Source organism: Peromyscus californicus, unplaced genomic scaffold (genome assembly GCF_007827085.1).
Source record: "Peromyscus californicus insignis strain IS unplaced genomic scaffold, ASM782708v3 Scaffold_5__1_contigs__length_169319896, whole genome shotgun sequence".
Lineage (NCBI taxonomy): Eukaryota > Metazoa > Chordata > Mammalia > Rodentia > Cricetidae > Peromyscus > Peromyscus californicus.
Window position 1 is genome coordinate 19952043 of NW_026294573.1, and position 12454 is coordinate 19964496.

The following is a 12454-nucleotide window of genomic DNA, read 5'->3' on the forward strand; positions in this document are numbered from 1 at the left end:
CCCCCTGCCCTGCCACACAGATACCTCTATCTTCTGTTCTCTGAAGATAACGTGCTGTCGCCAGAGGACTGGGTGTTCAACACCGAGGCCCACCCGCTGCCCGTCAATCACTCGGACAGCTCCAGCATGGCTGGGCACCGCCACTGACCCTCTGTCTCCATGCCCGTGTCTCAGGGATGCCTCTACTTTCTTGGGATCCGGGATCGTTCTCAGAGGCACTGGGGACGGAAGGCCCATCGTGGGCAGACCCTGGACGGATGTGTCGGACAGGCGACTTCTTTTCCTCTGTGAGGAGACAGGAGCTGGTGACACACCAGCATCGGGCCCGGGCTGTGGTCCCCGGTGCCCACACGTTCCTTTCTATGGGGAATTTCTGTGCCCCCACACCCGCTGTCACAGGGCCAAAGGACTGGAGGTTTGCATATCCACCCTATGTATTTGATTCACTTCCTTTTTTGTTTAGGGAGTTGGTTTTGCTTGATTTTGCATTTTTCTCCACTTGAGTTTTATGACGATTATAAATATAATTTTCAAAATCATGCACCTTCTCAAACGGTGTCACCTAACTCAAGGAGACCTTAAGTGTTTTCACACACACACTCTTGACCCATCTGTTTTTAATGCCTCGTACCCAACACTGACTCTGTTCTACCCTGTTTTTCCTACTTTCTGATTTGAGGAGGCACTCCCCTTTGATTTGGTCCCAAATGTTACAAATCACTAATGCTATTTTCATTACTGTAATGGAAAAATATGTGAAGTAGAATAAAGGAGTTTATTGAATAAGAAATAAGATTGGACTCATTGCCCACCAGTGGCTCCTGGGAAAAGTGTTACCACAATGTCATCCGAAACAATCCCAGGCTGACAGCGGAGCTGAGGTAGGATTTAGTCAACCATTCCCGCCTCTATAACACTCCCTTCAACTGGCCCAAGTAGACCCAGGAAGCGTGAGGCTGGCCCTTTGGATAGAGTTGGGTATGTGTGCTCAGATGGAGGACTGGAAGAAACCCAGAGAGGTGAAGCTGTTTGCCTGAGGTCACACAGCCAGGAAAAGGCAGAAATGAGTCCTCTGGGATCTCCTGGCCACCCCAGGCCTTTGTTCCTCTGCTGTCATTCAGCAATGCTTGATGAGCACCTGCCGTGACCAGGTGCTACACTCCTCGGACCAAGGAGAAGGTAGACAGTGGGACGGGGACTCAGATCATACGATGCCCCTAGGTCGGTGGAATGACGTCACATCACTGGAAACACCAACAAGGAGGCATGAGGCTGAGTCAACAGGAGCCAGGACCTGGCTCAGGGGTTCGGGACAATAAGGTGACTTTTAAGTCAAGACCCAAAGATAAGGATACATCGATAGGAAAGGATATAGTGGGGTGAGGCCTGCCAACCCAGACCCTCTTCCCACCCGCCCTGTGCCTACTTCTGCTGCCCCATGAACCCAGAGGCCATCTGCATGGCAAGGAGTCCACCTCGCTACACTGAGGTGCCAGAGTTTCCTTTCCAACCTGGTCCCGCTTGCAGCCTGGCCACAGCTGAGGTCCCGGGTGGTGTTGAGTCTTTCCAGCCCCTTTGTTGGGCTGTGCTTATCAACTGGTCATCAAGGCATTGGAGCTCTGGGCCTATTGGTCCCCACCCTGACTGTGTGAGCCCAGGCAAGTCACCTCACCTCTCTAGGCCCTTATCCATCAACCAGTGAGATGCTCCTGGTACCCTGTGGTCCAGGGTATACTGCCTGCTTGTTTTGGAGGCTCGGACACCCCAGCTGTTCCTGAGCAGAGCTTTGCATGCGCAGTCCCCATAGCTGTGACCCTCAGAGCATCAGTCACATTTTAATCAGGTGTTGTAGAACCGGGCTTCCTGCTACCCACAGCACACACTTCAAAAGGGAAAGTCACCGCACAAACTCACTGCACAAACACTGTCGGACAATTGAAAAACCAAGATAATCAGAAAGAAAACACGGTCACTATCCCACTCTCCAGAATGAGTAACTGTTATATTTTCTTCTAGACCTTTTTCTATGAATATATAGAATATATATTTTACAAACATGGTGTCAGCCTAATGCATACTGTTTTCTTATAACCTGCTTTTGCACTTAACTCTATGTTGTGAACCTCTTTCCGTGTCAACAAATACACACGTCTGTCAGTGCTCATCCTGGTTGTGAAGTTTCCCACTGTGTGCCGTCTCCTGCTGCTGTGCGCATTGAACGCCCCGATGCTGGGCATTGGGTTTGTGTCTCTGGGGACTCTTAGTTAAACAACAACAAAAGCATGTATTGAATTGCCAGTGAGTGGCTCCTGGAACCTTAGGAACGAGGGAACTGCTAGACCTCAAGAAGGACAGGAGGTCTGGAGAGATGGCTCAGTGGTTAAGGATACTTACTGCTCTTCCAGAGGACCCAGTTTGATCCCTAGCACCCATGTCGGGCAGGCACCTGGAACTCCAGCCCCAGCAGATCTGTCACCTTCTTCTGGCTTCCACAGGTACCCACACACGTATGGCACACTCACACACTCACACCTACACACAATTATATTATTAAAAAAAGACAAGAAAGAGGATTTGGTGGCCAGGGGTTCTTCAAGACCAGAGATGGCCTTCCAGGTCCTCAACAGGATGAATGAGCCCAAAGCACCCAGGTCCTGCTCTTGCTTTGTCCCACTGAGCTTGGCCTGGGTGCCAGCTGGGCCATACCCAAGGGTGTAAAAGCATCTTGACTGGCACATCCACCAACATCTGAGCATCAGGTATCCATGGAAGACGTAAATGAGGTTCACAGAGGCCTTGAACTGAGTGGCAAAGACAGCAGGGTGGTTCCATTTGCCTGCCTTTTTCCAGAATGGTAAAGAGCTGTGAAGAGCCCCCTGGCCTCTCCTCCTCCCACCCTGCCCAGTTCATCCCTGGGCTGTGTCAACTAGAATGTCTCTTCCTCCAAAGTCCCCAAGCTCCCCCACCGGGCCCATGTCACATCCTTGTCCTTTGCCTTTCTTCTGGGAGCAACTTGTAAAACTGGCTATTTTAACATCTGTCCTCCAGGAGGGCTCTGGCGGGTGGTGAAAATACCATCCTTTCAGCATAGAACATCACACCAGGGATAAAAAAAAAAAATAAGGAAGGCCTGAGGCAGCTCTAAAGAGACAGGCTCTGGGGATGACTCAGCCCCAAGAGGCAGGAGAGGGCCTGTGGCAGGCCCCAGGCTACCCTTCCCTACAGCAGTCTGCACCTCCTACAGCCCACCAACAGCTCCGTGCCAGCCTCTCTTGGGAGTCCTCGCCACCTGCCCAGGTCCTGAGCCCTGGAGCATCATGGGAAGCAGAGGACATAGTCTGGCCAGGTACCTCCATCAAACCATGTACATGTTCAGATAGTCAGACATGCTGGGGGGTCGGGAAGGCAAAACTGGTGGCTGGGGAGACTGAGGGCTGAGTTGGTAAAGCACTTGCTGCATGAGCAAGTGGGCCTGAGTTCAGATCCCCAGGACCCACATGAGGGCCGCACTGGGTGGCACCTATCTGTAATCCCAGAGGTGTGGGGGGGAACTGGTGGTTCCCTGGAGCTCACTGGCCAACCAGTCTAGTGAAGGTCAGGGAGAGACCCTGCCTCAAAAATCCAGTACAGTGGATGCTGGAGAGGTGACTCGGGTTACGAGCATACTGCTCTTTCAGAGGACCCAGGTTTGGTTATCAGAACCTGCGTTGGCACTCCACAACCGCCTGTAACTCTGGCTCCACATAATCCAGTGGCCTCTTCTGGACTCCTTGGGCACCTGCACTCACGCATGCACACACCCACACACAGGCATGCATAAAAACAAAATAAATTCTTGCGGGCCACAAGAATATATTATAGAGATTCAGCTGTGTATTAAAGCTATACTTTGACCGGACAAGGGTCTGTCCAATGGGAAGCCATTTATTACGGAATGTTTGGTGTTAAACAGCCTTAATATTTCAGCTGTCTTCTGCTATGAAATTCTTGCGTGCCCAAATACTCACAGACCACTTGGCGAACAGCTAAGCTTCTCAGCCGCTGATCCACTAGAAAGCTAACACCCCCTACAAAGCCTAGGAGACTAGCAGCCGCAGATGCACAGCCTTGTTTCTTGGGCAAATGAAGCTCAGACCATCCCTTGCCTTCAAGCCTAGTGGCATTCCAGAGCAACTGACTGAGGACAACAGGGCTTTTTGCATAACCAGGTGCAGTAGGGACTGGAGCAGAATTCCCGAGGCAGACACAGAACCGCGTGGCCAGAGAGAAGAGAGGAAGACAGAGATTCTGTAGAGTATAAAGCTGATCTCTTGTAGAGTTTATTAGGGCCAGGGGTAAGGAGCCAGGAAGGAGAGATGGAGGACGAAGGAACAGAGGACGAAGATCGGGTCAAAAGCATAGGAGCTTACTAAAACTATGAGGACAGGAAAGCTGGCCACAGAGAGGAGCTGAATGGGAGGTCGGAGCTGAAGCTGTGTTGATAGAATTTTGTCATAGAGGAATAAAGTTAATGAACAAAAGAGCGTAGTGTACGTAGATTCCTTTCCCTCAGACACCCCACGCCGTATGTAGTGTCTTTCCCAGGACTCTGGGAGGAATTTTCTCAGGGCAGGAACTTGGGGAAGTTCCATTATCCTTAATAAGTCTTTTACTTATTTTTTTTTTTTTTGATGGTGGAGAGTATTAGAGAAAAACATTCAACCTCTGGCACTCACACACATATTCCCATGTGGGTGCACACACACACACACACACACACACACACACACACACACACACACACACACACACACACAAAGCAAAACTGGAGATCCCCAGGGAACATCATGAGGCCAAGATGGTGTTCTTGGGTTCATCACTGGGATGCAGATCACTATTCTAGCTTGTGCCAGGCCGTGGGTCCCATCCCCAGTACCCACAAAGAAATGGGCTTCTTCCTCTTGCTTTTGCTTTGGGAGATGGCCGTCAGTGTGACATGGGCTGCAGCTGTCCCTGTCCCTGTCTGTGGGTCACACGCACAGAGCTGAGTGGGCCTGTGTGACTGATGCTTACTCGCTGGCTGCTGGTGGCCGAGCCCTGTGATTGCTTGGCTAGAAACACACTTGGCTTCCTAGGTCTGAAGTAATGTTTACACCTCTTCAGCCTGGCTCCTAAATCAGAGCTTCTCAAACTAAATGTGCACATGAAGCACCTGGGGTCCTTATTAAAGAGCAAGAAGGGGAGATAGCTGGTGGATAAGGTGCCTGCCTCCCAAACGTGAGTGCCTAAATCCAGATCTCCAGAACCCATGCAAAAAGCCCTCCTCAAAAGGCAAGTTTGAGCACCACGGAGGGAGATGCCCTATGATGACCTCTGGCCTCCATGTGCGCACACACACACACACACACACACACACACACACACACACACACACACAAGCAAGCAGGCTATTGCAGGTCCTGATCTCCTAGCAGACAGGAAGGGACCAGGGCTCTGAGCAACCAGGCCCTGCTCTGGTGCCACCACCGCCCCCCCTTCATTGACTGGCTTCCCTTTGCACCTCTGAAGCTTCAGTGGCTCTAGGATGGAGTCCAGGGACAGTTATTGGGGTGACATCCTTTTGTGCCCGAGCTGTACGCAGGACCTACATCAAAGCAGATGTGGCCCATGACGTCACCTCTGAACAGACAGCAGGATGAGACAGGAGCAGGTCGCTGGTGACTGAGCAGAGCTGGCCACGGGGATTTCCTGAGGTTCTGTGGCCCAGGTATTGGCCACCGGCCTCGGAGATGAAGCGCCGAAGTGGCGGCAGGTGTGACAGAAGGACAGTTTTAATTGTTTTCATTACATTTAAACTGCCGCATGTGGTTACAAGCTGCCGTTTAGCCAGCACGGAATTAGAACTTCGATAGCAAGTGTCCTCCTCAGACCCTGCCAGACCCTCAGGCTCATCCACTGCAAAAATGATCTGAGCTCAAAATGTTCTGTTTGGGCTCTCAAGTGTCCCCCGGAACACAGTGGTTATTTTTGTACTGTTTTCTCTCATGGCTGTTTGCCGAGCACACCCCTGGGTTTCGTTCCATTTTGGCTTCTCTTGCTCACTTTATCTGCAGATGGCTGAGATAGGTCAGGGTAAGCTCAGAGAAGAAGTCACCTCAACGGAGGGCCAACCCAGTCTCTGGAGCCCCGTGGACCAATAATGGGTTCATCTGTGCCCTGTCCTGGGCTGTGTGGCCTTGGGCAAGCCCCTTAGCCTCTCTGAGAAAAGCTTCTCCGTTAGTGGAAACATTGGGATTAGTGAGTAGCCCCTGCAGGAATGCCGTTCCCAACAGAGACGGTTGTTACTGTTACTATGCCAACGTCTTTGTAAACTGTACAGCCCCACTTACATGTGGGGGAAACACTGCCATCGGAAGTTCTCCTTTTTAAACACAATGCTTCGAAACTTAGAGAAAACAGCATGAAGCAGGCCCAGGAGATGGAACAAACTCTCCAAGCAATAAATCCAAATGCTTTTCTGCTTTTCTCATTGAGCAAGCGTTTGCCGTTAGCCTGAGTCGGGTGAAATGGGAAACAGAGGCGAAGATTTGCTAGCTGCCCAGGGGCTCCAGCTGAAGTCAGGTGGAGGAGGCCAGGCACGGGCTGCCACAGAGGGAACTCGCTGGCCCGGAGGCCCCTCCACCTGACGGGTGTTGGAGGCCCACTTCATTCTGGGTCTAGAAGCTTCCTACTGCTTGGGAGGGAGGAGAGGCAGGAAAAGCTAGCACCTCACCTGCAAAGAGGCAAGTTGGCACAGGCCAATCGGCAGTTCCCGGAGGCGGCTGTGCCCTGATGCCATCACCCACACGCTATGTCCACCATCCCAAGTCTGGACAGCTCCTAGTCTCCTCACTGGCTCAGGACAGTTGGAATTTGTCAGTTTTTGAAGCAGGGTCTCATGTATCCCAGGCTGCCCTTGAACTCCCTATGTAGTGGAGGACAACCTCTGACTCAAAAGGACCATGATGTCCCCAGTATGTTGTAAAGCAGAATCTGGGACAGTGAGTCTCGTACCAGTTGCCCATCAGACTTTAACTCATGGAAGGCCCCAGATGTCACACTGACGTTAGCAACTTGTGTTGGATTCTCGGCTACCTCCATTTTCCTGTCTACTCTGGTCCTAGACAGCATCAGGGTGTGTGTTTGCATGTGTGTGTGTAGAAGGGCAGTATGGAAAGGAAAACTCTTATACCAGGCATTCAATGACCAGCACCCCAAAATTCTCACCAGGGAACTCCAGCTGGTCCTCAACCCTGTCCAATGATGCCCACAACCATCTGGGTTGTGACTGGCTTACTGTTTTTGTTCAAAGGCCCCAGGAAGCTGGTGGGCAGTGAGATTAGCTAAGTCAAGGTCTCTGTTCTCACCAGATTAGAATCAGTATTCATTGGGGGACATCCTTGGGCATCTGCCTCCTTCCTTTGAAGAGCCACACGGGAGACTCAGGAAACAAACCTCTCCCCCTACCTGGAAGCCACAGGAGTCATGCCAAGCTCATCCAGGTCCCCAGTACAGACCTACCTTCTAACTAATTAGTCCTGGCCCTGCCTGTGCCTGTGAATCCAACTGAAGCTACTTGCCACCCCCAGGCACATCAATCTGCAGCCACACAGCCAAAGGCCTGCTTCTCCTCAGCATTCTCCGACAACCTCACTGGATCTTGGGACTTTAGACACCATTCACAGGCAGCTCTGGATTAAGTAGCCCATGCCCTACTTCCCTGTGGCCCACAGTCACACAGAAAGGTGACCTCCAACACTAGTAGCCTGGCAGACTGGACCAACCAGGCTTCTCCCTCAGGATGGCAAGGCCAGCCAGTGAGCTAGAGACCAGAGTCGGAACTCAGGGCCATACTGCTTCCTTTCTCCCTCCAAACCACCAGCAAGTGCCAGCTCTGGCTCTAGAACATTCTTTGCACCTTCCAGCCTCTCTCCTTCACCTGCACTGGCCCAGCCCAGGTGATGTCACTCTCAAGGGGACAACTCCAGTTATTGTCCTTTCCCTTCTAATTAGAATGGAGTGATGCATGCTTGGAACTCCAACACTCATGAAGTGGAAGCAGGAGGATCATAAGTTCAAGGTCATCCTTAGCTACTTAGCAGGATTCAGGTCATACAGAGATACATGAGATCTCTCTCTCTCTAAAAAAAAAAACAAAAAACCCAAGTAGCTTTGCTGATATCATTTACATGCCACAAAATTTATCCATTTGCTGGGTATGTATAATTAATATTTTGGTATATTTATAATCATTCTGTCATCACCCTCATCTAATTTTAGAATACAAAAAAAAAGGAAAAAACAATAACAACAAAAAAAACTGTTCCTGTTAGGAGTCACACACATCCTTCCACCCCAGGACATATCGACCCCCTTATCCATTCTGTCTCCTTGGATCTGCCCACTGTGGACATTTCCTGTTAATGGACTCCTAACATCTGTGGCCTCTGCATCTGGCTACTTGCCCTAAGGCTTCACTATGCTGTAACATGCATTCAGCGGTGAAATTCTAGGTTGTTTCTGCTCTTTTGGCTAGTAGTGGAAGGGTTGTTGTGTTGCGGTTTTTGTTTAAAGTCCCAGCAGCCCATCATAGCACACGTTTGTCATCCCAATTCTCAGGACACTGAGGCAGGAGAGTCACAAGCAGAAGGCTAGCCTGGTCTACATAGTGAGACCCTATTTCAAAAGGAAAAAAAAAAGTTCAACTGGCATGATGATGCACACCTGTGATGCACACCTGTGATGCACACCTGTGATTCCCAGCACTCAGGAGGTAGAGTCAAGGGGACCAGGAGTGAGTTCAAGGTCATCCGAGGCCACATAGCAAGTTAGAGGCCAGTTTGGGATACATGAGACCCTGGCTTGGGGGTGTTGCTGGGGAGGGTATGTCATGCCTGAAACTTGTGGCCATAGCCTGCCAGAGCCTTGATGTCCCCATGTCCATCTGCCGCTGCTTTTCCCACCAGTCACTCTGCCTTCTTTGATCTTCTGTCTATTTACTTTGAGATGTGTTCAGGTGTGTTTTATGCATGTAGGTGTTTTCCCTGCGTGAATATCTGCACACTGAAAGTCTGCAATGCCCACAGAGGCCAGAAGGTGTCATCACATCCCCTGCAACTGAACTTACAGATGGTTGCGAGCCGCCATGCGTGTGCTGGGAATCGAACCCAGGTCCTCTGTAAGAGCAGCCAAGAGCTGTGAACCACTGGGCCATCTCTCCAGCTCCTTTGCTCTTGAACATACCACATGCTCTCTACCTGGGGGCCTTCGCATTTGCTCGGGTGTTCTTCCCACAGCTGACTGCTTCCGCCCCTTCAGGCTGCCGTGTAATGTCACCTGTCAGCTGAGGTTGTCCAGCTGCCTGTGTCACTGTGTGTCACTGCACTCATGCCTTACACTACTTGCCCCATCAGGGCCACCGTTATCTAAAGTTACCTTGGTATGTCAGCAAATCTCTGCCCTGCAGAGGAGTCTGCTCTGACAGGGGGATACCGTATCTTCCCCCCTGCTGTGTTCTGGGATATAGAGTAGTTAGTTCCTGGCACACAGTAGGTCCTTATTTAGTTCAGAGGTGCACCTGCTCCAGGTATGCCTGAGTTATTCCTGCCTTGGCCCCAGAAGCCCCGGTTTCCCCAAGTGGCACCGTTCTCCCACACGCCGGGCTCATCGCTGGCTGCCAAGATGACAGAGGTGGAGTTTGAGTCAAATCTTACCTTTCCTGGTCCCGATGATAGAAAAGAAACAAATGGCCTTCCCTGGTTTGCTGTCACAGGACTGGGGGAAAGCGGGAGGGGCAGCAGCGCCCCCTGCAGGAGCGGTGGCCTCTTCTGAGCTTGTACACCAAAGAGTGGGGAGCAGGAAGCTGCTGGAGGATTTGTGTGTGTGTGTGTGTGTGTGTGTGTGTGTGTGTGACATAAAAATGTGGAGGTAAGCTGGGCAGTGGTGGTGTGCATGCCTTTAATCCCAGCACTCGGGAGGCAGAGCCAGGCAGATCTCTATGAGTTCAAGGCCAGCCTGGTCTACAGAGAGAGATCCAGGACAGGCACCAAAACTACACAGAGAAACCCTGTCTCGAAAAACAAAAAAGAAAACAAAAAAGAAGACAAAAACCATGGAGGTATCACAGAAAGGCAGGCCAGGACACAGAAACCCCCCAACCTCTGCTTAAAGTGCAGCAGCCTGGTCAGGCCCCACCCCACCCCACCTTCACATCCCTCCCAAGCTTTAAGAAACCTGTACCCCTCATTCCCAAGCCCCACCCCTGCCTGGGCAGCAGAGACTAGCAGGGAATCTATGCCTTTGACAAAAACCCAGTGTGATAAATAAAAGGAGCCTGGCAAAGCCGCCCCCTCCTTGGTGTTCTGGGAACCTGGCTCATCAATCTCCCCTCCTAACCCGCTCTGCACTCTGTTAGCTGCGCTTCCGCACAGAACAGAATTTGGTTTTCTAATGGCATCTGTTTTATGTTGGGTGTCCCCAAACATTAGCTATAATGAGTTGGAAGTGGCACAGTGAGGAGCTTGGGACATCAACACCAGATGTCAGGCCCTCCTCGTCCTCTGAGGATGTGTAGTCAGAGCACAGGGCAAGGCTGGGCCAGGCCCACAGCCCTGGACGGTTCCTGGAAGCCACGTAGCCAGTGGACACTGTGGAGTGCCCACCTCTGGAAGGCCATGAGTGGGTGCTGGGAAGACAAGACCCTGACTTCCTGGCACTGTGGCAACTCGTGACCAAAGTGCTACAGGATATCAGCAAAACAAGCTTTACTCACCATCTTATGTTTTGAGACAGGGCCTCTCATTCACTGAACCTGGGAACTCACCAGTTGTCTAGGGGTGCTGGGTTGTGAGCTCTGGGGACACCCCACCACTACCCCAGCGCCTGTGGGTACCCAGCATTGGGATTACAGGTGGGCCCTATACTGACCTTTTATGTAAGTGCTGGAGATTTGAACTCATGGCTGTGCCCACTGAGGACCCCCTGAGCCATCTCCTCAGCCCCCAATCACATCCAATTAAAAAAAAAAAAAAAAAAAAAAAACAGGTAAACTTTACCTGGTTAGGTAGCCTGGGAACAAGATAAGACAATATTATGAACCAGCCAATCCCCATCTAGCAAACAATGGCCTGGACTCCATTAGTGCATGCACACAGGGTGAGGCTGGGGGTTGGGATGGAGGGTGTCGCTGGTGCATGGGAGTTGGTGGTGGTCTCCAAAGGCTACACCTCTTCTCCATAGACTGAGTTCTGTCTAGAAATTCACACCCGATGCTCTCAGAGAAAGAGCAGCCACCTTGGGGCCTTGGAACCGGCTATAATTAAAGGAAGCCTGATAGGAAGCAGGGCTCCTGGGGATGGACCGCTAGGGAGACATTTCCTCCAACTGCATAGCTTCCTTTTCTAACGCCCTTACCGGAGCATGCCCAGTGTTCTCCAGAACAACATTCTTCCCCGAGTCAGCCAAATCCAGCTGGTGACTACTGGTACTAAACCACCTGCCAGGGTCGCAGTCCCAGGAGCGTTGACGCCCTCTCCACGACCCCTAGAAGGGCCTCTGGGACTCTCCACACACAGGAAGAAACCTTGGCCCTGGGCTGTGAAGGTCTCAGGGCTCCCACCTGTGTGTGACCAAGAACAACCTGAAGAAGGGCCCTTTAGCTGGACCATGAAGGGGAGGTGAGGGCCTCATCATTGGTTACTTATGCTCTAGATGCCTGAAGACCCTGTGGAGAACAGGCCCGGTCTGGCCGTCATTGGAGACCATTGAGCACCAGCCTCATTTTTAAAACCCGTTCATCCATGTTCTGTTCTGGTACGATAAAGTAGATTTGTGAATACCTGTTTGTGTGTGTGTGTGTGTGTGTGTGTGTGTGTGTTTGCATGTGTGCGCGTGCAGGCTAGAGGTCAAGATGTCTTCCTCTCTCACTCCACCATATTTTTTGAGACAGAGTCTCTCGCTGAATCTGGAGCCCCCCTGTTTGGCTAGGCCGACTGACCAGCAAGTCCCGGGGACCTTCCTGTCTCAGCCTATCTATGTTAAAGATAGATGCGTGCAAGCACATCTGGCTCTTTTACTGGGTGCTGGGGATCCAAACTCAAGCCCATAAGCTTGCGCAACAACCCAATCTCTCCAGTCCTCTTGAGTCCTCTCGAGCCCCGACGGGTATTTTAGATCATGATTTCAACAGCTTTCAAAAATGGCACACATGTTTTGCAAAAATAACTGAACTCTGGACGGAAGGGAGGAAGGAAGGGAAAGATAGACCGGGTGTGTGTGCAGAGGTGAGGGTGATCATACTCAGAAGGCTCAGGAGACAAAGACAGGGGGATCACTGCAAATTTAAGGCCAGCTTGGACAACACAGCAAGTTCCAGGCTAGCCTGAGTAAAAGGATGTCTAAAACAATTTATTTTTTAATTAATTAATTAATTAATTTT

General features: G+C 51.1%; 1 protein-coding gene across 2 annotated transcripts in view; it reads left to right on the top strand.

Annotated features, from left to right (window-relative positions):
• The window catches only part of Man1c1 (mannosidase alpha class 1C member 1), a 149835-nt gene extending 147671 nt beyond the window's left edge, over nt 1–2164 (top strand). For both annotated transcript variants that reach the window (XM_052718255.1, XM_052718256.1), the window contains one exon: nt 21–2164. In XM_052718255.1, coding sequence (XP_052574215.1) covers nt 21–147 — 127 coding nt within the window. In that variant the 3' untranslated portion in view covers nt 148–2164. The remainder of the gene's footprint in view (nt 1–20) is intronic.
• The last annotated feature ends 10290 nt before the right edge of the window (nt 2165–12454 follow it).